The sequence below is a fragment of the Drosophila teissieri genome, chromosome 3L, assembly GCF_016746235.2.
Source record: "Drosophila teissieri strain GT53w chromosome 3L, Prin_Dtei_1.1, whole genome shotgun sequence".
In the NCBI taxonomy this organism is placed as follows: Eukaryota; Metazoa; Arthropoda; class Insecta; order Diptera; family Drosophilidae; genus Drosophila; species Drosophila teissieri.
Genome location: NC_053031.1, coordinates 12,336,245 through 12,357,130, shown reverse-complemented (window position 1 = coordinate 12,357,130; position 20,886 = coordinate 12,336,245). Strand labels below are relative to the sequence as shown.

Here is a 20,886-nt window from a genome sequence, read left to right as displayed (position 1 = left end):
TCTCTAGTTTACAAATTTATAATTTTGTAACAATTCATTAATTTCAATACGTCAGTTATGTTGGCAATGTGTCAAAATCGTCTCCAACTGAAACGATCGGAACGTGCTCCAAATTAACTTCAATCGGGTTGTCACATAGCCTATTTCGTTTTGCGAATATATTCCAATCCATCACCTGCACGGCATGCAAACTTTCCGCCTCGTTATGATGCCGCAACACCATTGATTCCTTGAAAGAAAATAACAATTAAAATACGCAAAGAATATGTTTTTGTTTTGGTGAGCAACCTTGATTTTTTCCCATTTATCATCGACGTCTTGCAACCAGCTAAGTAACAATCGCCCATTAAAGCGGCACCGAGCACTCTTTTCCTTTTCGTCCTGCTCCGGTGTGATCATGTTGTAGACCTCGTCGTCCTTCAAGTATGTGCAAACGGAATAGGGCGCCGGCTGTCCAGATATGCTCCTGGCCGCCTTCGAGTGGACCCGTATTATCTCCTGCTCAACGTTCATGCATAGTTTTTCCCTCTCCACGGTGTGCGCTTCGATCAAGTCCCGTCTCGCCTTCTCCTGATCCTGATAGATCCTCTCCATGGCCTGTGGAACAGTGCGTGGAATGTCCGGAACTGAGATCGCAGCATTGCGCCTTAATAAGTACGATTTCTTTGTCAGCAGATACTCATTGTATCCCTGCGGAGGTCTTGGCTTCACCGGATACAAGCTTTTCCACTTCTTTTCGATCTGACGACGGATGCTTAAGAACATTTGGAAGCCATTGGTGAAGGGATGGTCATGGGGGTGAGATTCTTCGGAGTTGACACCGGAATCCGCCGCATTTGAGTTCTTCGAACTGTCGTCGGTGTTTTTGGGCCGAATCTTTCGCTTTCGCGGATGGAGTTCCACGTTCGAGGGATTTATGTCTTTGGACGACGAAGTCGACGACGTTGACGGGCTCGGAACATTGGTGATTGCCTCCTGGTCAAACTGGTGGCCTTGTGGGATCGGACTAGAAGTCATGTTGCTATAGGAGAGCTTTACATCTGCAGGATCGTTGGCATGATTGGATGACGCTGGTGATGGAGAGCTGCTCTGCATTTGCGGGGAGGAGTTATTGGAACTGCGCTCCACACTGGTCACTCCAGTGCGATGAGAGCTTCGCAGGACCCTCAGATTCTTTTCGTCATTGAAGAGCTTTATATTCTTGTCATCCAGGGCTGTGGAGCAAATGCTGTTGCTCTTCTGTGGACTTTCGTGCGGGCTAATAGATTGATTGGTTATGACGGTGTCAATGGAATCGCTATTGGAGCTGACCACATACGGCAGGGCGGCATTGCGGGAGGCTGTCACCTTGCCAGTTCTAAGCACATTGCCCTCGGTGTCGATTGAGCAGTTCTGTTGCGGAATCACAATTTTCAATGGCGGTACTTTCAGTCCTCCGTTGTACAGGCTGTCGTTACTCTTGTAATCATCGCTGCACTCTGTTTCGTTCTCAATGTCTACATTCTTACTAGTCTCCGCCTGCTCCTTTTCGGCATTAGAGGCACTGCTTTTGTTTGCTGATGGAGATCCCTTCGTTGCAGCTAGCTTGGAACTTTTCTCGACGCGAGAGGTGAGTTTTAGGGAAGCACCCTTCACTTCCTTTCCATGCTCCGAGTCCTTACGTTTCTTTTTCTTCACGTCCTCGCCAGATTCCTCGTAGTCCTCCTCTATGTCTGAGTAACAGCGCTTGGCACCCGAAGTTCCCTGATGATTGGTATCGCTGGTTTTACCATCGTTACTGCTTTCCTCCGCTGAAGATTTGTCTTTCGTGTCCAGGACCTCTTGCTTCTCATTCAGGCTGCCCTCATCAGTCTCTGTGTCTCCTTTCTTGCATTCATTCTTCTTTAAATTGGTGCGGGATGAATCTGCAAGAACGAGAATCTTATACAATACATTTGACGGCTGTGTGATTTAGTTTGGAAGATCTTGTAGGAGAGGAAAATGATATCTTTTCGGTGGTGTTCTTAGTTTTCTTTGTAGGAAACACAACCGAAAAGTAACTTAAGTAACTTAAGCTTAGTTAAATGAGTAAGCATTTGTAGACATCTTTTACTAGATCTCTTAATCTTCTTTCACTTCGTTTTTTGCTAAACCAGTTTTTTGGATACTTTACATTATTCCTGGCTCTCAGATACATTTATGTAGATATGTACATTCTTAGATGTATGTACGTATACGTATGTAAATATGTATGCAGGGAAGCACCCCAGTATGAATTGCAATTCGAGCCGAAGAGCGAAAGTCCTTAGCTTTGCAAGTGTGTGTAAATGTAACTAAGCCATAGGCCCTGCTTAAAACATATGGAAACTAGGTATTTACTTAATTCTTTTGCATATTTACCTGTCGACGAGTTGGCTGTCATTTGGATGAGCAAAGCCATTTGCTGCCTCTCCGACATTGGCGTGTTTGAGTTCGATCTGGGTTGGGTAGCTCCTGTATTAAATCCTATCCCCTTCGGTCTTGGGGGTGGCATACTCTTTTGTTCAGTTTTATACGGTAAAAATTAAAATATAGAACAAAAACAGAGACTTGAAAAAGTCTTGCAAAATTTATTACAAAAAGAATAGTGCGACCGTATCTTGAATACAAAAATATGCCAGCTTGCTAATATAATAACGATGTTTTCAAACCCATTAAGTTTATAACAAATTAATTAATATACTTTTGTGTATTTACTTCAAAATAAACTTTTAATTCGTTTTCAAAATTGTAATTTTATGTATTATTGAACTAAATCAATACCTGTTCCACCAAAGTATGTTTGTTTGTCCTCTTCAAACATTTTATTGATGCCTACAAGCAGCATGTTGCTCAAATTTACTTTTGAACTTCTACTATATTTATACTAAATTAAACTACATTTTAACTAATATACTAAGTCTTATTGTTATAAATCTATCCGTTTGTTAAGGAATTTTCATTTTTTGGATAGTGTTCCGTTTCCACTGCGTTCTGCTCCCGACAGTGTAACCACTACTGCAAAGCTCAAGAATACCTAATCGTGTCGAAGAAAACTCAACGCCCAGGCTACGGTCACATTCAGTTTTATTTTAGAAGTTTTGCAGTGTAAGATATTTTTGATAGAAAATCTACGCTCTATTTCGATTATTTGAGGAGTTTGCAGAGCAAAACAGCTGGTAATAAGTTACAATAATTGAATGCACTCCGCGATAACTTGCATAACCATTTCCAACTGGCTTTCGAAAGACAATTTCCAACCACGCACACACAAACAATTCTACTTGTGCTTATGTGTGTATGTTGCACATAAATATAAGTGACTGTCACTTGAAGAAAAGTTTTGTGCTGGAAAATATGAGCCATTTTACATAAATAATCAAGTCTAGTTGGATAAGTGCTCGGCGGCATCTCGTGTGGCAGAAATCGACACAAATAAAGGGTGATTTCATCGTCAGAAGTAATCGCATAGCCTGATAAATACGGAATTCAATCTCTAATGCAACGAACTATTATGTTTAAGTGTTCACGGATATAATGTACATAAAGTGACTCACTTTTTAATACACTGGAATAAGTGAGCTGGGGTGTTGTAACCCCATGTGCAATATTAATGCTTTGACTATCCGACCATTTCCCAATATTTTCGATCATTTGACCGACCAAAGAAATCACAACATTTGTTGATCTTGATAAAGAATCGAGCAATCCACTCAAATTCAACTCACAATCTTATTTTACGCAATCTAGACTTCCAATTCGAAAGGCAAATGACGAAATACAATACTATATTAGGGTACTAAGAGCTGCGGTCTGCAGAAAAACTATAATTTCTGCAAGTTGATGTAAGCAGCTACTTTTGCAATTCGTTTTTTGCTTATTGCATGACGCCAAGTGTAATTAACTTTCGCCCATAATTAAAACTATGGTAAACGCTTTAAACTCTTTAACCCTGTGTCATGTTTATGTAAATTCCACCGGCTATGTTGATAAATAATAAATAAGTGAAAGGCTTGCAAGCACCGCATTCGATATAAATCGAATACACTTGAATCCTTATTTTCCAATTGGAAAGTCGTTCTAACTCAATTGGATTTTGTTGAGCTGAGATTCTGATTAGCCTAAAGCATCCTAATACTTAAATTAAGCTAATCGGAAAAGTTAATTCCTTGCTTTTTATAATTTTGTTAGTTTCCAAAAGTTATCGTTAAAGCGAATATAATAAAGCGGCATTTCCGATTTTCAACCACCTTTTTCAGCGCACATGCGCACTCAGAATTTTCTTTTTCATCGTATTGATTAACGCAGCTTGAATCGTTTTATATACGGTTAAAATGATTGTCTCCAAAGCTATAAAATCATACAGGCTGTAAAACACATCAAATACCTCGATAAACACCTTTTAATTTGAATTTCATTCATATTGTTACACACTAAGAAGCCAACGGGTAGTAAGCACCTATTAATCTGTATTTCGTATGTGTTTTGCAGACAGAAAATCGAGAAAATCGGCAAAATGACGCAAATGTCGCAGGACGAAATAATAACCAATACGAAAACAGTCCTTCAAGGCCTCGAAGCCTTGCGAGTGGAGCATGTTTCGATTATGAACGGAATCGCCGAGGTCCAGAAAGACAATGAGAAGTCGGACATGCTGCGCAAGAACATCGAGAACATCGAACTGGGCCTCAGCGAGGCCCAGGTGATGATGGCCCTGACATCCCATCTGCAGAACATCGAGGCCGAGAAGCACAAGCTTAAGACACAGGTGCGTCGCCTCCACCAGGAGAACGCCTGGCTGCGCGACGAGCTGGCCAACACTCAGCAGAAGTTCCAGGCATCCGAGCAGCTTGTGGCCCAACTGGAGGAGGAGAAGAAGCACCTGGAGTTCATGGCGTCCGTGAAGAAGTACGACGAGAATCAGGAGCAGGACGACGCTTGCGATAAGTCCCGCACCGATCCCGTGGTGGAGCTATTCCCGGACGAGGAAAACGAGGATAGACACAACATGTCGCCCACTCCGCCCAGCCAGTTTGCCAACCAGACTTCCGGCTACGAGATTCCAGCACGTCTCCGCACTCTGCACAACCTGGTCATTCAGTATGCATCGCAGGGCAGGTAAGTCAACATCCATAAAAAGAAAAACTCCTTACCCACAACATAGTTGTCTACATGTACAAACTCTACTTTTATTGCAATAATTTAATGTATTTGCAGGTACGAGGTAGCCGTTCCCCTCTGCAAACAAGCGTTGGAAGATCTCGAAAAGACAAGCGGCCACGACCATCCCGATGTAGCAACCATGCTGAACATTTTGGCTCTCGTGTACCGCGATCAGGTGCGTCTACGCTTTGATTAACTTAATTTATGCAATCATTAATTAACAACATCTCATGCCATTCAGAACAAGTATAAGGAGGCCGCCAATTTACTCAACGACGCTCTGTCGATTCGAGGCAAAACTCTGGGCGAGAACCATCCAGCCGTGGCGGCCACGTTGAACAACTTGGCCGTCCTCTATGGCAAACGTGGCAAGTACAAAGATGCCGAGCCACTGTGCAAGCGTGCCTTGGAGATCCGAGAGAAGGTCCTGGGAAAGGATCATCCCGATGTTGCCAAGCAACTCAACAATCTCGCCTTGCTCTGCCAGAATCAGGGCAAATACGACGAGGTTGAGAAGTACTACCAGCGAGCTCTCGACATCTACGAATCAAAACTGGGTCCCGATGATCCCAACGTGGCCAAGACAAAAAATAATCTGGCCGGCTGCTATCTGAAGCAAGGAAGATACACCGAAGCTGAGATCCTCTATAAGCAGGTCTTGACGCGAGCCCACGAACGTGAGTTTGGCGCCATCGACAGTAAAAACAAGCCCATTTGGCAGGTAATATTGCGTTATGCTGCTCTGTTTGGTAACTACTATAAAGTAGCATTTCTTACTATTATTTTCAGGTGGCTGAAGAGCGTGAAGAGCACAAATTTGATAACAGGGAGAACACTCCATATGGCGAGTACGGCGGATGGCATAAGGCCGCTAAAGTGGATTCGCCCACAGTCACAACCACTCTAAAAAATCTGGGAGCACTTTACCGACGTCAAGGCATGTTTGAAGCAGCCGAAACCCTGGAAGACTGTGCAATGCGGAGTAAAAAAGAAGCCTACGATCTAGCTAAACAAACGAAGGTCTCACAACTGCTAACGTCAAACGAAAAGCGACGATCGAAGGCAATCAAGGAGGATATGGACTTCTCCGAGGAGGTGAGCTGTGAATTCTAAAGACTTCAGTGCAGTTTACTAATCTTACCATTTCACGTTGCAGAAGAATGCGAAACCATAAAAATATTATTTGTTCATCGCCCACAACGGAATCTTTAAGTTTATGATTGAAAGTTAACAGCAAACACACACTTTATTTATTCATTCCTTAATATACATAAGCTCTCAAGCATACATTAGCAAATAAACAACGTTTTATACCTTGTTATTTCGGCAAAAAAAATATGTACCGCTTTTAATAATAAACCAAATATATTTAACATAAACCTGTTTGTATTTAGACTGGCTAGAACTTCGAAACTAAACAAATAATACGGACCAAACATTAAAATTTACAATTTATTTACTTTTATGTATGATAACAAACAGTACACTTAGTTTGGGTATCAGTTAGTCGCTATCATTGTCGTTTAGAATAGAGGAAACTATACCGGCAAACTGCTCAGCTCGATCCAGAAATTGTTCTCGAGTGAGGCTCGTATCGTTACGTAGGTTTTGCGCAGTAAGGAGTAAGTTTTCAAAGTCCTTCAGCTGACTGTCCAGCTCGTCCGCATTAATTTCTTCTTTGTGCTCTGAAAATCAATAAGTCGAAAAGGATTATTGGCTTCTCAATCCAAATCATAGGGTACACCTACCAGATCCAAACTTGACATTGGACCAAACTACGTTCTTTAAGCCCTCTACAACTTCCTCGTAGTCCTTTTCAGGTTCATCTGGATCACTCTCAGCGTTGCTTTTCAATGTGATGATGTCGAAGAAGAAGTTCGTTTTCTCCTTTATTTCCCCGAAGGACAATCCACCTTCATCTGAAGTGGAGGACGTTAGCAGAAACCCCAACTGAATCTGTTCGTTCTTCGCTAACGTCTTGGGAATAGTGTCGATAAAGGAAGTCTGCAAGTAATGGTAAAATAATAATGCTCTATATTCTAATACTATTATAATTGCTTTAATGAAACACTCACATCTTTTGAGTCAAAGTAAATGATTAACGCCTCGGTTGCTTGGAGAATTTTCTCGGGAACACCTTCCAGTTTTCCGGAAAATGGAATTAAGTTGATAGAAGTGTCATAATACTTGGTTTTAATGATGCATTTATAGCAATCCAGTGAGCACTCCGTTGAAGTTGACTCCTTCGATTGGTTCACTTCGGATAAAATGTCTGTAACGAACATTAGATAAGTTTATAGATTGGAACTGGTAGTACTTATAAGGGATCTAGTCTTTCAAAAGCCATCTCTCATACTTTTATAAACTCGTACTGTTCATGTCAACCAAATGGAAACATTTAATTAGCATGTATTACTCATAAATTTAAAGTCTCGGCTTGAACGCTAATAAACAAAGCTGTCAACGTCAAAATGCAAAATTAAGGAGCGTGTTGAACTTTCGGTACTTATTTGATTAACTAAACATACTTTCGACTATTTCCAGTGGAGGCACTGCTCCATAGGATAAAACAAGTACTACTGGATCCATTATATTGCAATTTCTTTATTTAATTCAGTCAACAAAAACAAAAGCTAGCAACCAGTGTGACCAAGCTTCGAAAACGAAAAGTTCTTCACTTCTAATGAAAAAGCTTAGCCTTATTTTACCGGCACTTTTTTTAAATGTTTTTTTTTAATAATTTACATATATATTAAAAAGGTGGAAACGCTATATCCGAGTTCCTCGACTTTAGGATACCCCTTACTCAGCTATTAGTAGTGCGAAAGAAGAAAATTCAATTTTTGAGATAGCTTACTAGCGCAACTTGATGGCGCTTATATTTATTTACATTATATTATATATTTATTCATTAAATTTATTTCGAATATTTTGTATACAAACTCAAAAAACTCTTTACCCCCCAATAAAGTACTACATTTTTGTAAAATTTACTAGACTTTTTCTTTAAATGGCAACATATTCATCATTATGTTTTAATGTTTTTAATTCTAGCTTATATTTACTGAATATTTTTGTCATATGTCTTTATCAACTGCTCGTAGGTTATATCACATTTAAGGCCTTCGCCCACGTCCTTTTCATAGATTTCCTTCGCCCTCTCAAAAGCCTCAATAATGCAGGATCTAAAAGAGAAGAAATAGCTTAGAATTCGATTTAGGAATATGGAGAAAACTGTATGCCCACCTGAATAGTTTCTGGTGCAGAACGTAGGCGCTCACATGACCAGCATCCAAGTATCGTACCTCTGCTCCGGGCCAAATGTCCTCGAGGCTGGAACACCCTTCCCGAGGCACATAGGCATCATCTTTGGCACAGACCGCAATAATCAGGGAGGTGTCGAAGGGCACCGAGAAGTTCTTCAGGTGGGTGCACTCATCCATCATGCCGCGCATGAACTGCAACGCCTCCCGTTCCCACCAGTTCGTCTTGGTTATGTCTATTTTATCGGATTTGCTTTGCGCAGACAGGGGCAGAATGAATTTCATGAGGTTTGTCAACGTCGAGCCCGAATCCTTGGTTGGTTCTTCCGTTTCAATGACCACCTTTTGACTGAGCGTATCCTTCGCATCTATGGTCAGGTTCTCGGAGTCAAGTTTGGTGTTCTTCAAAGACTTGGATAGAAATATGGAACTGTCTTCTTGGGGACAGATGCCCCGCGTCTCGTACTTATCCCCACAGGTGTTACTGTTTTCAGTTTCGTGGATCTTTCTCGTATCGCTGATGTCCTCCTTCAGCTCTTGCAGAGATTGATTAAAGTTCTGTATGAAGCTTTGGCCCGCGGAAAATGCATCGTCTATCACAGTAACCATTTTGGATAGCCGTTCTCTGTACTGCCCGTCAGAGAAGTACTGCGTTTCCAACATATCCCAGTTGATGGACTGGCTCATTACTCCCTAAAACACATGGAATAAATAAATGTTAATTCGATATTCTTGCAATACTACAGCAGCACGTACAGTTGTAAAAACAGCGGATGCGGTGGACCAAGATAGACATGGCACAAGAACCAGCGGTTTCGGCCAATTTGTTGCAGCTAGTGATGCCATCTAAAAGAACAGATTATTGTTTAGAACTTTCTTAGTGGTTTTCACAGCTACTAGCTTACATGACCGCCCATTGACAATCCTGTGACGCCCAGTGGACCAAAGCCATTCCTTTCGCACCAGTGAAAGAGTACCAGGCATTCCAGGATGAGGCAACCACCCATCACAAAGATATCAGACACATTATGCAGGTTGGATCGCCTAAAATAAAACATTTACATTATTTCCTACAACACATTATAACCAAATAGACTTACGTTTGATTGTTTGGTTTCCTCGAGCCATAAAAGGGATTCTCAAGTATTATGGATCCTATGTTGGCGTCCTTCAGAAGCGGTTTCGCTATAAAATTTCGTCTACGCCAAAAGAACTGCAATATTTTAAAGTTATGCAATTTATATATGTTCGATTTGGTATATAATATGAAATTATGGCTGAAAATGGTCCCAAACAAAATGGTTTCTATGTGGGAATCGAAAAGGGTTAAGCTAGCTGTGACCAGATGAGTTTAAACATTAGGGAAATCAAATCAATTGTAAAGATAAGGCTGGGCTCTAAAACTGGCTTCGTAATAATAAACAATATCTATTTTGGTGGGACCCACTTTGAGCTAAATGCTGATAGGCCGGTCGCCTGGCGTCTGGCCTCTATTGAAAGTAAACAGACATTAATCTCGGAAGTTGGACCACGGATCTAGCGATGGTACTCACATGGTCACCAGTTCCGGCCAGATGAATGCATATGGGCTTGTGCTTTTCGTTTTTCCACTTATTCGGGATCAACAACTGAAAGTGCGCCTGCTGGGACTCTTCTGGCACAACTCCGGGCATGTGCAGCTCCATGGGGGTCTTAAATTTGCCTTCTATCAGCGTACTCTCCGCACCTATTTCTTTTTTCGTAATCTCCACCGGATAATCGCGGGGCACTAGCTTGAAACATGACTCCCTACTGGATATCACCTTTCGGAACTGAAATACTCTGAAATAATGGTCGGTGGGCAGAGACAATTAATTTGGGTACGCACTTTAATTGTACAAGTAATAAAATTATGTTGCGCAACTAAAAAAATATGATGAGCATTTTTGGGAGAAACAAAATAAGTTAAATGTGATTGATTGAACTTCAGGGATAATTCATACTTTTAAAGCTTTAGTTATTGAAAGCGACTTGGCAATTTAAAAATCTGAACGATAAACAATATCTATTGGTATGATCCTCACTCGCTCAGGTTCTATTTACCACTAACCTGGTCATATCCAGTGTCCACTGGCGGAAGGGCACTGCAATGTAAATCAATGGCATCGTAAAACGATAAAAATAAATAATCTACATACTTAGGTTTCTGAAAAACTCAAGTTTCAAACAATAAACTGAATTAACTTAAGAACCACATCTTTTTTTGGAACATAAATTAATTTCTCGATAATATAACAGAACATGTTGACCTGAAGTTCAATACGTTGCCAAATTAATAAGACTATAATGTTGTGAGATGAATTTGGTTATTTATCGGATGGTAATTTGTGATTGGGAGGAATTAGTGATAACATAGAGCATGTAGTAAGATAGCCCTATATTAAGATGACCTTTACAATAAGTGAAATTACATTTTTATATATTTTGGCAATAAATTAGTAAAGCCCTGAGTAGGGACATGCATATCTACAAGACTTTGGGGAATGAAAATGTGTATATACTTTATTAATATGCTAATATATATTGTATTATTATCCAATTGCACTTGTTGAAAAGAAAGCCCACCGGATAAAGAAAACTTGGAGTGTTTGATTTAACTAAAACGATCTTGGTAACTAAACATATAAGTAAGAGTTTCCCAACCGATGAAAAGCCTTTTAATTTGAACTTTAACGCCAATTGGAATAACCTAGAGCAAATTGAAATCATAATAGTATTACGTAAAGAATCAGTATGGAGAGCACTTAGTTTATGCCATTCTCTATTTTAAATAAAACACTTACTTGCGCAGATTTTCCGGCTTTCCCCATCCCTTTTCGAAGAACCTCGTTATCAGCATGCGCCGATATAAGCTATCTAGTTTACTCGGCATCTTCGGCAAACGGCAAATGGGGCTTCTTGTTTTGCCAAAATAATAATAAACAATAAGTCCGGTAGGGATGGTAAAACGTTTATTGTACTATCGATAACTGCGTAGAAACTTCCATGGTGAAAAGACTTCCAATTTAAAAAATGCAACGAATTTGTGTGTATTAAATTTTAGCAATGTCTACTAATCTGAAAACTAATATGAAATCATAATAAAATACGAAATTGATTTTTGTTCTTATGTCAGGGTAGTGTCACAAATTTTTATTGATTTGAAACAATGGAATGTGAAACAATTCAAATCTTTTTTTATTTTATAAAAAAGAATATGTTGTTTATAACTGTGGTATACAAAAAAGGACAAATGATAATTGATAAAAAAAAAAATATTAACATTGTTGTAGCTCTTACAAAAGTCATTTTATCGATTTTTGTCCCATTTTTACAAAGTGAAATATTAAATACTATAATAAAAATTTACAAACTGAAAAATTGAATATTAATAACTATTATTACTATACGGCGTTTTCAACCACACCTCTCGAAAATACAAAACCCATTTATCCACACAACCAAATAGAATGGCAGCCACACTCAGGCTCATAAAAAGTACAATTCTTATTCTCAGTTTTTATTACATTGTATCTTATAAAATATGTTACTTATTTTCCTTTGGTAGTTTTATCAATACGATACGTATACACTACATTTATATTTGTATGTATATTATGTTTCGGGCAAACATAATTCGTTAAAAAAATTACGCTTGCCCTTGTAAATACTTTATTAAAAGATTTTTTAAATATACAAATAATTTATCATAGCACATTTGATGCATTGATGTTTCAACACATGCATTATGTACTCGTATAAGTATATACATATCTAACTTAATCCAATGTTGACTCGGCTATGTGATGTAAGTCTGAATAATTAATTATTGCGCGATGTAGGAACTCGTATTGTGCCTAAAAAGATTATTTTACGTTCAATTAATACTTTGAAAATGAGATATACCAATATGTACTCACGTATGAGTTGATAAGTCCCGTTCGCTGAGATCGTAATTTCCTTGTTGTGGCACAGATGTCGACACACTTCTCCAGCCTGAGATGCTGGACTAAAATGCACATTGCGACGAAAATAGAACTTCGATCGGTTCCCATGCTGCAAGGGTTTAATTGATTGATTGATTGAGCCGTCAAATGAATCACAACATCGCTACATACCTGCAATGAACTGTGAGTGGAGATCGACAACCAGAATTTTTGTTGTTCTTATAATGGTTGTACGCTTGATCTACAAGTTCGATAATCCCACGGCAGACTTCAGGAACTTCTCCGTCCACGGTTGGCCAACCATTGTATTGAAACTGTGTGACTTTCAGCGTATCATCTATTTTGCAATTCGTAACGTAAAATTCGCGGCGAGTATAGTATGGACAACTTTCGCTGTGCACGTATTTCACGAGTATGTGGTCATATTGAACCTCATCATCCGCCCAGTATCGCGGGCATTTTCTGGGACCATCTCCGATCTGTAAGTCAATTGAAGCACTCAGTTAAATGGGAAACAGGTTAAGGATTAAAGACAATACTCACTTCGGATATCATGACGAGGGTGGTAACACTCTGTTCCGAGATCATTCTCCAGAAGTCTCCTATAGTGTTCTCAAGTGGATCCTGGGCAATAATAAAGGTTTCGCTATTATCATAGCCCTCTATGAATGATGCGTTAATATAGGTTGAGTTTTCCCGCATTGGAAGTGGAGTCAGTATTACCTTTAAAAGCATTCAAATATTCACGAGCATTAATCACAGTTTGTATAAAATTTGGCCCCTATTACTTACTCTGTTACGATCGTAGGGTATAATCTCTTGACTTCTGTTCTTCATGTTATTTTCCTCGTTTTCGCCCACACTACATGATTTACTTATCTCATCCGCTGTGACCAGTAGTTTCTGAAATAAACATAATGAGTAAACCGTCGGCAAGTAGATATCACACTATATGTACCTCGAATTCCATTTCCAATTTGCATTTACCCTCATTGGGTTTGCGCTTGAGAGATTCAATTGCAGAGGTCATTGTATCAATGCAAATATCCGTATTTCCAAAAGTTCCGGTATCTAATAAAGCCCGATAAAGAAAGATGTATTGTTTCTGCAAGAAAAAGGAAGGTTATTACAGCTACAAGTTGCTTTTCCATATCTACCCACCAGAGATTGGACTAAAAAATTTCGTTGGTGTCGTAAATCACACACTGTGTTGTAAATGGACACCGAGTCTTCTTCCTCCAGTTGTTGGATTAGGGAATCTAAAGCCACCAGAGTTCCGGTTCTACCCACGCCAGCACTGCAATGCACTAAAATTGGACCCCTTTGCAGGGAGTAGACGGAATTGATTTGACGTATGAATTTGATGATGCCATGTGGATGCTCTGGTGCCATAAAGTCCTTCCACGTTAAGTAGTGGTATTGGGTGATTTGCCTGCGGTCCTCCTCCTCGCCGACATTGGCTTTGTTCTTGGAAACGTTCAGGGTTCGTTCAATATAATCACCAGTCTTACGTTCTTGTGCAAATTTCACTAAAATATCTCCGAACTGTTTTGTATCAAATACTTTTTCTGGCCAATACTTCGCACACTTGGCCTTGTTATATTCCTCCAAATTTGTAAGCATCACAATTATTTCTAGATGTTGTTCCCAAATCATTCGCCAAAAATCGTCGATGGTACTCTCCATTGGACCCTGTGCACAGATAAACTTCTTTCTCTCCTTGTATCCAATTACAAAGTTTGCATTAATGTAATCCGCAGTTTGTAGGCCATTTATGACCGCCAACTTCACGCGCGTTTGATCGTATGCCTTAATATCAGGATACCTGTTCTTGCAGGCGTTCTCCTTTAAATCACTATTCTTGGTTGTCCGATCGCTAAAGCGATTTGGCAGCATCTCGTATTCCCGAAGAAATCCGTAATCGGTGTCCTTATGGCGGTTCTTATAGGCGTTTTCTAAATCTAATCTGTGAATGGGGCCAGCGTCGAATCCTTTGTGGTTCCCGGACGTAATAAAATGACTATGGTTGTGATTTCGGCGACCGAACAAAGCCCTGCTTGATGAAAGTAAGAAACAGTTGAATATTAATTTAAAACTCATAAAAAGGATTTAACAATTACTAGTTACCTCAGGGAATCTCTCAGTGTTAAAGTGTCTTCGCCCTGCAATTCGTTTTTGGTTTTCTTGTGATGGAAAACCCACAGCACAATAAAAACAAGTAGGACACCAAGTAGTACGGCTCCAGCCTTGACCCCAATACTTAGGTAGTAGTCCATATTATTCAAGGATTGGATAGGTTCAGCTTCTGTCGCCGGAGTAATTATATCAAAGTATTTGCTATATGCCATCAGGGCATTGTTTCGATCACGAACTGAAGATTTGTAAAATGATTTTAACATTTGCTTTGCAATTAAAGATTATGCATTACTTACCTATAATCTCTAGGAATCCGGTGTAATTGGAGTTAATATCTATCTCACCATCGAAAACATCTCGACTAGAATCGTGGAGTGGCACATTTGGGTTGACGGCGCTTAGAATTGGATTCTCATCGCTGGTCACCGCGTTTCTTTTATCTCGTAACTTACTTTCTAAGATTTTAAGAGCATGCTCTGTTAAGTTTGCTCCTTTGATCAAGTTGTCCTTTTCAGCCAAAATGGGCAGTTCAGAATCGGAATCTACAGAAAAGTACATTAGTTTAATATATACAACTAAAGTTGATATACATTACTTGAGAGTGAAACTAGTGGGGGTATGTGGGTGAGCTCGGGTTTCCTCAAAAATGGAGTACCCTCCAAGCATTTGCGGCAAATTTCGTCATTGTCGCGGATTATATCGTTGTTTTCACTGAATCTCTTCGCATCGCCCAAAAATATTTCCGGCCTAAAGTACTTGCTACTGATCATCTCCGCTATGTATGCACTACTTCTAGTGACATTATCGCTGTGAACTTCCTGATATGTGGCGATGTTTAACTTCTCTGGATCCGGCAATTCCTTGTTGTCGTTGTTAATTCTAACTAGATATAATCTATAGCAGCATATGGGCCCATTTCGTTCGCTGATCTTGGGTAGATACAACTTGAGAACGTACTTGGAGTCCAGGTTCACCTTCGACCACATGGTCCGGCCAATGGTATCCGGCGTAGAGACGGGCATTAGACAACTTCCGGTGGCCGGTTCGCCGTTCTTCTTGTGCCGCGTTATGGCGGACACCGTCACTGTGTAGTTTGTGTTTGGGCTAACACTTTCGTAAAGGGTCTTGTGATGGGGCTCATCGATCCTTCGAATCTTCGGTCCCCACATCTCCCTTTCCACTGTGCTCATGGGGTTGCCCAGCAAGTGAATTAAGTATGACATAACCTTGCCGTTTGGCGTCTTGGGAACGTCCCAGTTAATGGAGATGGAGTTGCCTCTTGTGACGTTGTCATGATGACATTGTATGCTCAAGTTGGTGGGTTTTGTCGCCACGCCGTCCATTGTGGTGCCGTTCACGTTCTCGGACCATGGTCCGCAAGTCTTGGTTAGATCACTGCATGCCCTTACCCTAAATTCGTAGTCTGTGGCGGTCTTAAGCTTATCAAACATGTATGGCAAGTTTCGGGAATTCTGTTGGTAAATGGCTTCTTCGATCACTTTGGGCACGTCGCCCGATTCGGAGACAATCAGTTCGTAGTATTGAATATAATCAATGAGATCCGGCGGCGGGGGATTCCAGCCAATCGTTATCGTGGACGCAGTGCTGCCGGTGGTCTCGACTTTCGGTATAAAAATGGGATCATAACTAAGCGTGGTGATTCCATGTTGATACTGGGTGGGCTGGCCATTGCCAATCGAGTTTTTTCCGACGATTCTTAAAAAATAGGTTGTGTTCGGTTTAAAATGGTCCAAAATAGACGATGTATGGCTGCCGTTGATAAAGTCCTTATGGTAAGTAAAAGTCGGCGTTCCAGCCTCCTGCAGAGTGATGAAGAATTTCTGAATTGGATCGTTGCCGTCGTTCACGGTCCAGTTTAGGTATATTTTATTAGCACCGACTGCCTTGGCGAAATCAATGCTAACTTGTGGCACTTCCATTACGAAGAGAGTCACCTCTTTGGAGGTAATCTCAACTCCGGTGTCATCGAAGACGGTGCACTTGTAGGTTCCATTCTCTTTCTTGTATACCTCTGTGAATTCCAAGGTGAAGTTCAAGTGTGTATCGTTCAGCTTCGAAATGGACGAGAAGGTGTCCAGGAACTCAAACTGGCTGCCGTCCTTCAGCCACTTGAGGTTTCTATTCGTCGTCTCATTTTGCGGGTACATCTCAATCAAGCAATACAGCACGACATCCTGCTTGATTTTTCTCTTGATCTTGGCGGGGGTACTTTGCAGGACTTTGGATGGAAGGTATGGCTTAACTTGGAACTCAGTCGAATGGTTTTGCCCCGTTTGGGTGGTGCAGGTGTAGTTCCCCGAGTCCTTTATATTGACATCGAGAAGCGTGAGGACATTCTTGTACTTGACGAAATCTTGATTTTCGTTGTTTCCACTGCCATCGTCGTTGGAATTCAATGGTTCAGTTCTAATTTTATATCTGAAAATGTCGAAAATTGATTAGATTATTTAATTATTCAATCATGATTGGGGTAAAAATGTTTTTAGATATTTGTGGAATGAGTTGCTTACCTTGTATGATTCTTATCAATAGTTTGGTTTCCCAGTTTCCATGCTACTGGCTCGTTTTCAGATGTGCACTCTAAAGATACGTTTTTACCTATTTCTGCCCACTCTGTAAATAAATTTCAGATTTATTGTAATTCAGTTTTGTATATAGACATAATTATAGAAATTGCACTGATCCAGTAGCGATATGTATGTCTCAGCCTAAAAATATGTTAGATTTATAGTATATTTTCCTATGTTTCATTAATGCTTTTGCATATAAATCTGATTATAGCTTCCGGGTTTTATAAGTTCTTAGTAGAGAGCAAATAGTACATTTAAATTTGAACTAAATTGAAAGAAAATTCGTATTACCTCACTGCTTCCTGGTCAATTAAAGAATTTATAATGGAAAGAGGGTATTTTTTGGGGATTTGGTGGGCGGCAAAGCCAGACATAAATTTAAAACTCCACCCACAATATGGGCCATAACATTCGCATTAGTAATCCGCGGTAATTTCGGAATCAACACGTATTTAGCTGCACAAATATTACAAATAGATATACGTGTATATATTTCAGATAAATCGGAGTGATGCACATACGTATATAAGTATGTACGCAGAGACACGATACGTATGTATGTGCCGGGAAGTGTGTACATATGTATGCGCGACTACTTTTGTTTAGCCCCAATTGAAATCTCACCCCATCGGCGTAATCTTTGGGCGTTACCGACATAGTTCGAGTGCTACTGTATCTGAAAACTATGCAATCGCCTGGTTTTACAACATTTCAATTGATAATTCTAGTTCCAAACTTAATGTACAACACTTCATTCACATTTGCAAAAACAACACAACAAAAATGAGACATTGCAATTTGTTGACACCCACAAAACGGTCATCGATGTACGTATGCATGTACCACTTATGCTGTTCGTCTGGGTTTCAGCCTTAAAATGCAAGAAACTCCTATTGAAACATTACCTTGTTTCACAGTTCCTTGCACACATATCGCACAAAGGAAAATATATGCAAGGATTATATTTAAAAGCATCGACATGCGTCGGTAGAGTAACGCCATGGCTTGCTAATTTCTCACTCCGAGCCGGATAAATACATATGTCAAAAATTATATTCGATGTCTGCGTTGAGTAAAAAAGGTCTTCTGCGTTAAGCTAATGTCGCGGCAACTACAAAACACCGAAAAATGTGTTTTATAAAAAAAACCAGTTAATAGACGGCGACCGCGAAGAAGAGTTAATCGTTATTTTCTTAACACTGGATTGTTTTTTTTTCGCGATATGCGGCGATATCGATAAGTCAGTCGAATATGTACCCTTGGCTCTGGTAACCAAGCGATTTGGAACAACAGAATTGAAATATGAACTTAGACTCTTTTTCTGAGGAATAAAAAGTATATAATTATGGGGTAGCACGAAGAGCACAATAAAGTAAGTGGCTGCAAATTTATATTATATATTTATTGAATGCTTTAATTAATTTATTATATTATTTTCACTAGTGTTTCAATTCCGTTTGGTAGCCGATATATTTTTCTGTTTCATTGAGCGCTGCTATCTTAGCACACGATACAACATTTCACCGCAACCACCAAATCCCAAGTAAACTAGCCGGCATTGTTTGTGCGCGTTTTTTTGCAGAAAATTACCAAAAAACACATAAAAACATGAAATTAGTGAGGTATGCTATGTTTCATTTACTTATTGCATCGCCGAACCTGTTAGCAATCGTGTGCTTCATAGTTTCATTCAGTTTTAGAGTCGTGCAAGTGTACACATGTATGCATGCAAAAGCGATGCTCCCATTTGTTGTATTTGCACACAATATTTAATTCAATAAGATTGTTGTATTAATTTGTTATTATACTGGTCTACCATTGTATGCATGTATCTGGCTTCAATGCATACACTTCAAGTAGCATTTCGAATAAATATTATAATCTACGGCCACCATTTCATTAAGGATCTCCTCATCTGTTAGAAGTAAAGGCATTATACCAAGTGTAACTATAGCTTTACAGAAGAAGATTCCTTACGCGTCCTCATATCCCGTTTTCCAATCGCCCAATAAGATGTTTAATTTGTCCCATAATCTGAAAAAGTGTATGCAACAGGGAGCTTCTTTAAGACATAGTAACGATATATACTTTAATATCTCCCCGTTTATACATTGCAGATTCCTTATGAAGCTAAGTCACGAGACTGTGACCATCGAACTGAAGAACGGCACCCAGATCCACGGCACCATCACCGGCGTGGATGTGGCCATGAACACTCACCTGAAGAGCGTTCGGATGACGATCAAGAACCGGGATCCCGTCCACCTGGAGACGCTGAGCATTCGCGGCAACAACATCAGATACTTCATACTGCCGGACAGCCTGCCGCTGGAGACGCTTCTCATCGACGACACCCCGAAGTCGAAGACAAAAAAGAAGGACAGCGGCCGCGTGGGAAATCGCGGCAGGGGCAGAGGCGCCCGCGGACGAGGTGGCCCAAGGGGTCGCGGAAGGGGCCGAGCTACAGGCCGACGTTAATTTTTGTAACAGCTACATCTAATAAACAATATTCGATAAATATAGAATACAAATATTCTTTGGATAATTCCATAATATATGCATTTATGTTCGAACAACTGACAAATGTCTTCAGTTTGTTAAGGAACTCCAACTGAATATGTACATATATTGTTAAAAATCACTTTGTGTGGTAGCTCAGGAGAAATGTGTTTACTTGGCAACAATTTTAATGAAGATTCCCGCCTTTAAATTATAATTAAAGATGATTGAAAGTTTGTAAAAACGGATTTATACATCTATATTGTTTTATGTCTTTCTACTTTTAGTGACTTATTGGAAGCCATAGCCAAAGAAACTCCTCCAAAAGTACTTCCATTGCACACAAACGACCAATCTGTGGCAGCCAAACTCAAAAATATTCAAATTGTTCAAACATACCATTTAAACATGTATTTTTTGATCTTTTGTACATTTATTTGGTAATTACAGCACATGAAAAGGGAAAAGAGCAAAAAACAAGTGGATTTAATGAATGTTGCAGACTCTTTCGCTACCTCTTATGGTTTATATCAACTTTCTTGATTCTGATATTGAATAATATTTCAACCATATTTATATTAAAGGTAAGTGCAGCTTAAAATTAAACATTTTAAAGTTAATGAAAGTAAATTAAATAAAATGTGCAAAGGCGGGTTGAACCGGTTCCGATAATAGATTGAAATGAAAGCTTGTGGAACTGGTTCCGATCAGTTATCGGTGCTCGGGTTCGGATGCTCGCTAAGAGTTTGGCGCCATTTATTTATCAATTTTAAATCTTGAAAATCAAAGAGGAATGTTTTGGACGGAATCCTAAAAACAGTGTCGTACTGTGATACTAAGAACCTATCAAATCGAGGAAGCCGATGCTCTGCCGGATCGAGTTGCTATTTTATGCAATGAAAAACTAATAAAACCTCAGTGCTCGTGAAGACCTCCTATGGTTCTGGTTATCAATTGGTAAAGAAATATATAACAGTAATTTTTGCAGTTTAGCAGAACTTGATGAATGTCTATTAAAATGAAGAAAACTGCGCTGTAATCAATGGAAGGCGATGACTTGAAAAAGTACTATCACATCAAACACGACGCTTTATTGCTATTTGTACTTCCCTTGCTTTTGTTTTTGAGTGCATTACTTTCATTGTTTTTCAATTTATCTAAAGTGTCAAAATATTATTATAGAGGCAGCAAACATATTTCATCTCAGAACGCTCGTAAACTGGATTTAGATTCATATGGATACAAAATTTGTATTACAAATGAAGCTTTGCA

General features: G+C 39.7%; 6 protein-coding genes across 7 annotated transcripts; 2 read left to right on the top strand and 4 right to left on the bottom strand.

Annotated features, from left to right (window-relative positions):
• Positions 1-2: 2 nt before the first annotated feature.
• On the bottom strand, positions 3-2,614 carry LOC122617558 (ankyrin repeat domain-containing protein 11). The gene is made up of 3 exons (XM_043793465.1): positions 2,380-2,614; positions 289-1,904; positions 3-229 (listed from the first exon to the last, which is right to left on the bottom strand). Exons 1-3 carry the CDS (start codon positions 2,510-2,512, stop codon positions 56-58), a joined length of 1,923 nt encoding a protein of 640 aa, XP_043649400.1. The 5' UTR covers positions 2,513-2,614; the 3' UTR covers positions 3-55.
• Positions 2,615-3,042: 428 nt separating this feature from the next.
• Positions 3,043-6,535, top strand: LOC122616239 (kinesin light chain). The gene is made up of 6 exons (XM_043791625.1): positions 3,043-3,176; positions 4,489-5,115; positions 5,215-5,335; positions 5,402-5,881; positions 5,950-6,255; positions 6,317-6,535. Exons 2-6 carry the CDS (start codon positions 4,514-4,516, stop codon positions 6,332-6,334), a joined length of 1,527 nt encoding a protein of 508 aa, XP_043647560.1. The 5' UTR covers positions 3,043-3,176; positions 4,489-4,513; the 3' UTR covers positions 6,335-6,535.
• Positions 6,536-6,598: 63 nt separating this feature from the next.
• On the bottom strand, positions 6,599-7,828 carry LOC122616240. The gene is made up of 4 exons (XM_043791626.1): positions 7,689-7,828; positions 7,236-7,432; positions 6,909-7,164; positions 6,599-6,845 (listed from the first exon to the last, which is right to left on the bottom strand). Exons 1-4 carry the CDS (start codon positions 7,747-7,749, stop codon positions 6,664-6,666), a joined length of 696 nt encoding a protein of 231 aa, XP_043647561.1. The 5' UTR covers positions 7,750-7,828; the 3' UTR covers positions 6,599-6,663.
• Positions 7,829-8,144: 316 nt separating this feature from the next.
• Positions 8,145-11,534, bottom strand: LOC122616801 (protein ABHD18). Its single transcript, XM_043792365.1, has 7 exons — positions 11,246-11,534; positions 9,977-10,244; positions 9,524-9,636; positions 9,329-9,467; positions 9,180-9,269; positions 8,407-9,116; positions 8,145-8,345 (listed from the first exon to the last, which is right to left on the bottom strand). Exons 1-7 carry the CDS (start codon positions 11,332-11,334, stop codon positions 8,222-8,224), a joined length of 1,533 nt encoding a protein of 510 aa, XP_043648300.1. The 5' UTR covers positions 11,335-11,534; the 3' UTR covers positions 8,145-8,221.
• Positions 11,535-11,979: 445 nt separating this feature from the next.
• Positions 11,980-18,304, bottom strand: LOC122618657 (tyrosine-protein phosphatase 69D). 2 transcript variants are annotated; one of them, XM_043795241.1, is made up of 12 exons: positions 18,021-18,304; positions 17,056-17,158; positions 15,120-16,963; positions 14,821-15,066; positions 14,516-14,759; positions 13,550-14,441; positions 13,347-13,493; positions 13,181-13,291; positions 12,932-13,111; positions 12,560-12,867; positions 12,362-12,497; positions 11,980-12,298 (listed from the first exon to the last, which is right to left on the bottom strand). In XM_043795241.1, the coding sequence occupies exons 1-12, from the start codon at positions 18,115-18,117 to the stop codon at positions 12,221-12,223; spliced, it is 4,386 nt and encodes a 1,461-aa protein (XP_043651176.1). In that variant the 5' UTR covers positions 18,118-18,304; the 3' UTR covers positions 11,980-12,220. The 2 variants fall into 2 exon arrangements, with proteins under 2 accessions (XP_043651176.1, XP_043651175.1); XM_043795240.1 differs by having other exon boundaries at positions 11,981-12,298; positions 13,550-14,444.
• Positions 18,305-18,581: 277 nt separating this feature from the next.
• LOC122617404 (probable small nuclear ribonucleoprotein Sm D1) lies at positions 18,582-19,646 on the top strand. Its single transcript, XM_043793254.1, has 2 exons — positions 18,582-18,737; positions 19,233-19,646. The coding sequence occupies exons 1-2, from the start codon at positions 18,724-18,726 to the stop codon at positions 19,591-19,593; spliced, it is 375 nt and encodes a 124-aa protein (XP_043649189.1). The 5' UTR covers positions 18,582-18,723; the 3' UTR covers positions 19,594-19,646.
• The last annotated feature ends 1,240 nt before the right edge of the window (positions 19,647-20,886 follow it).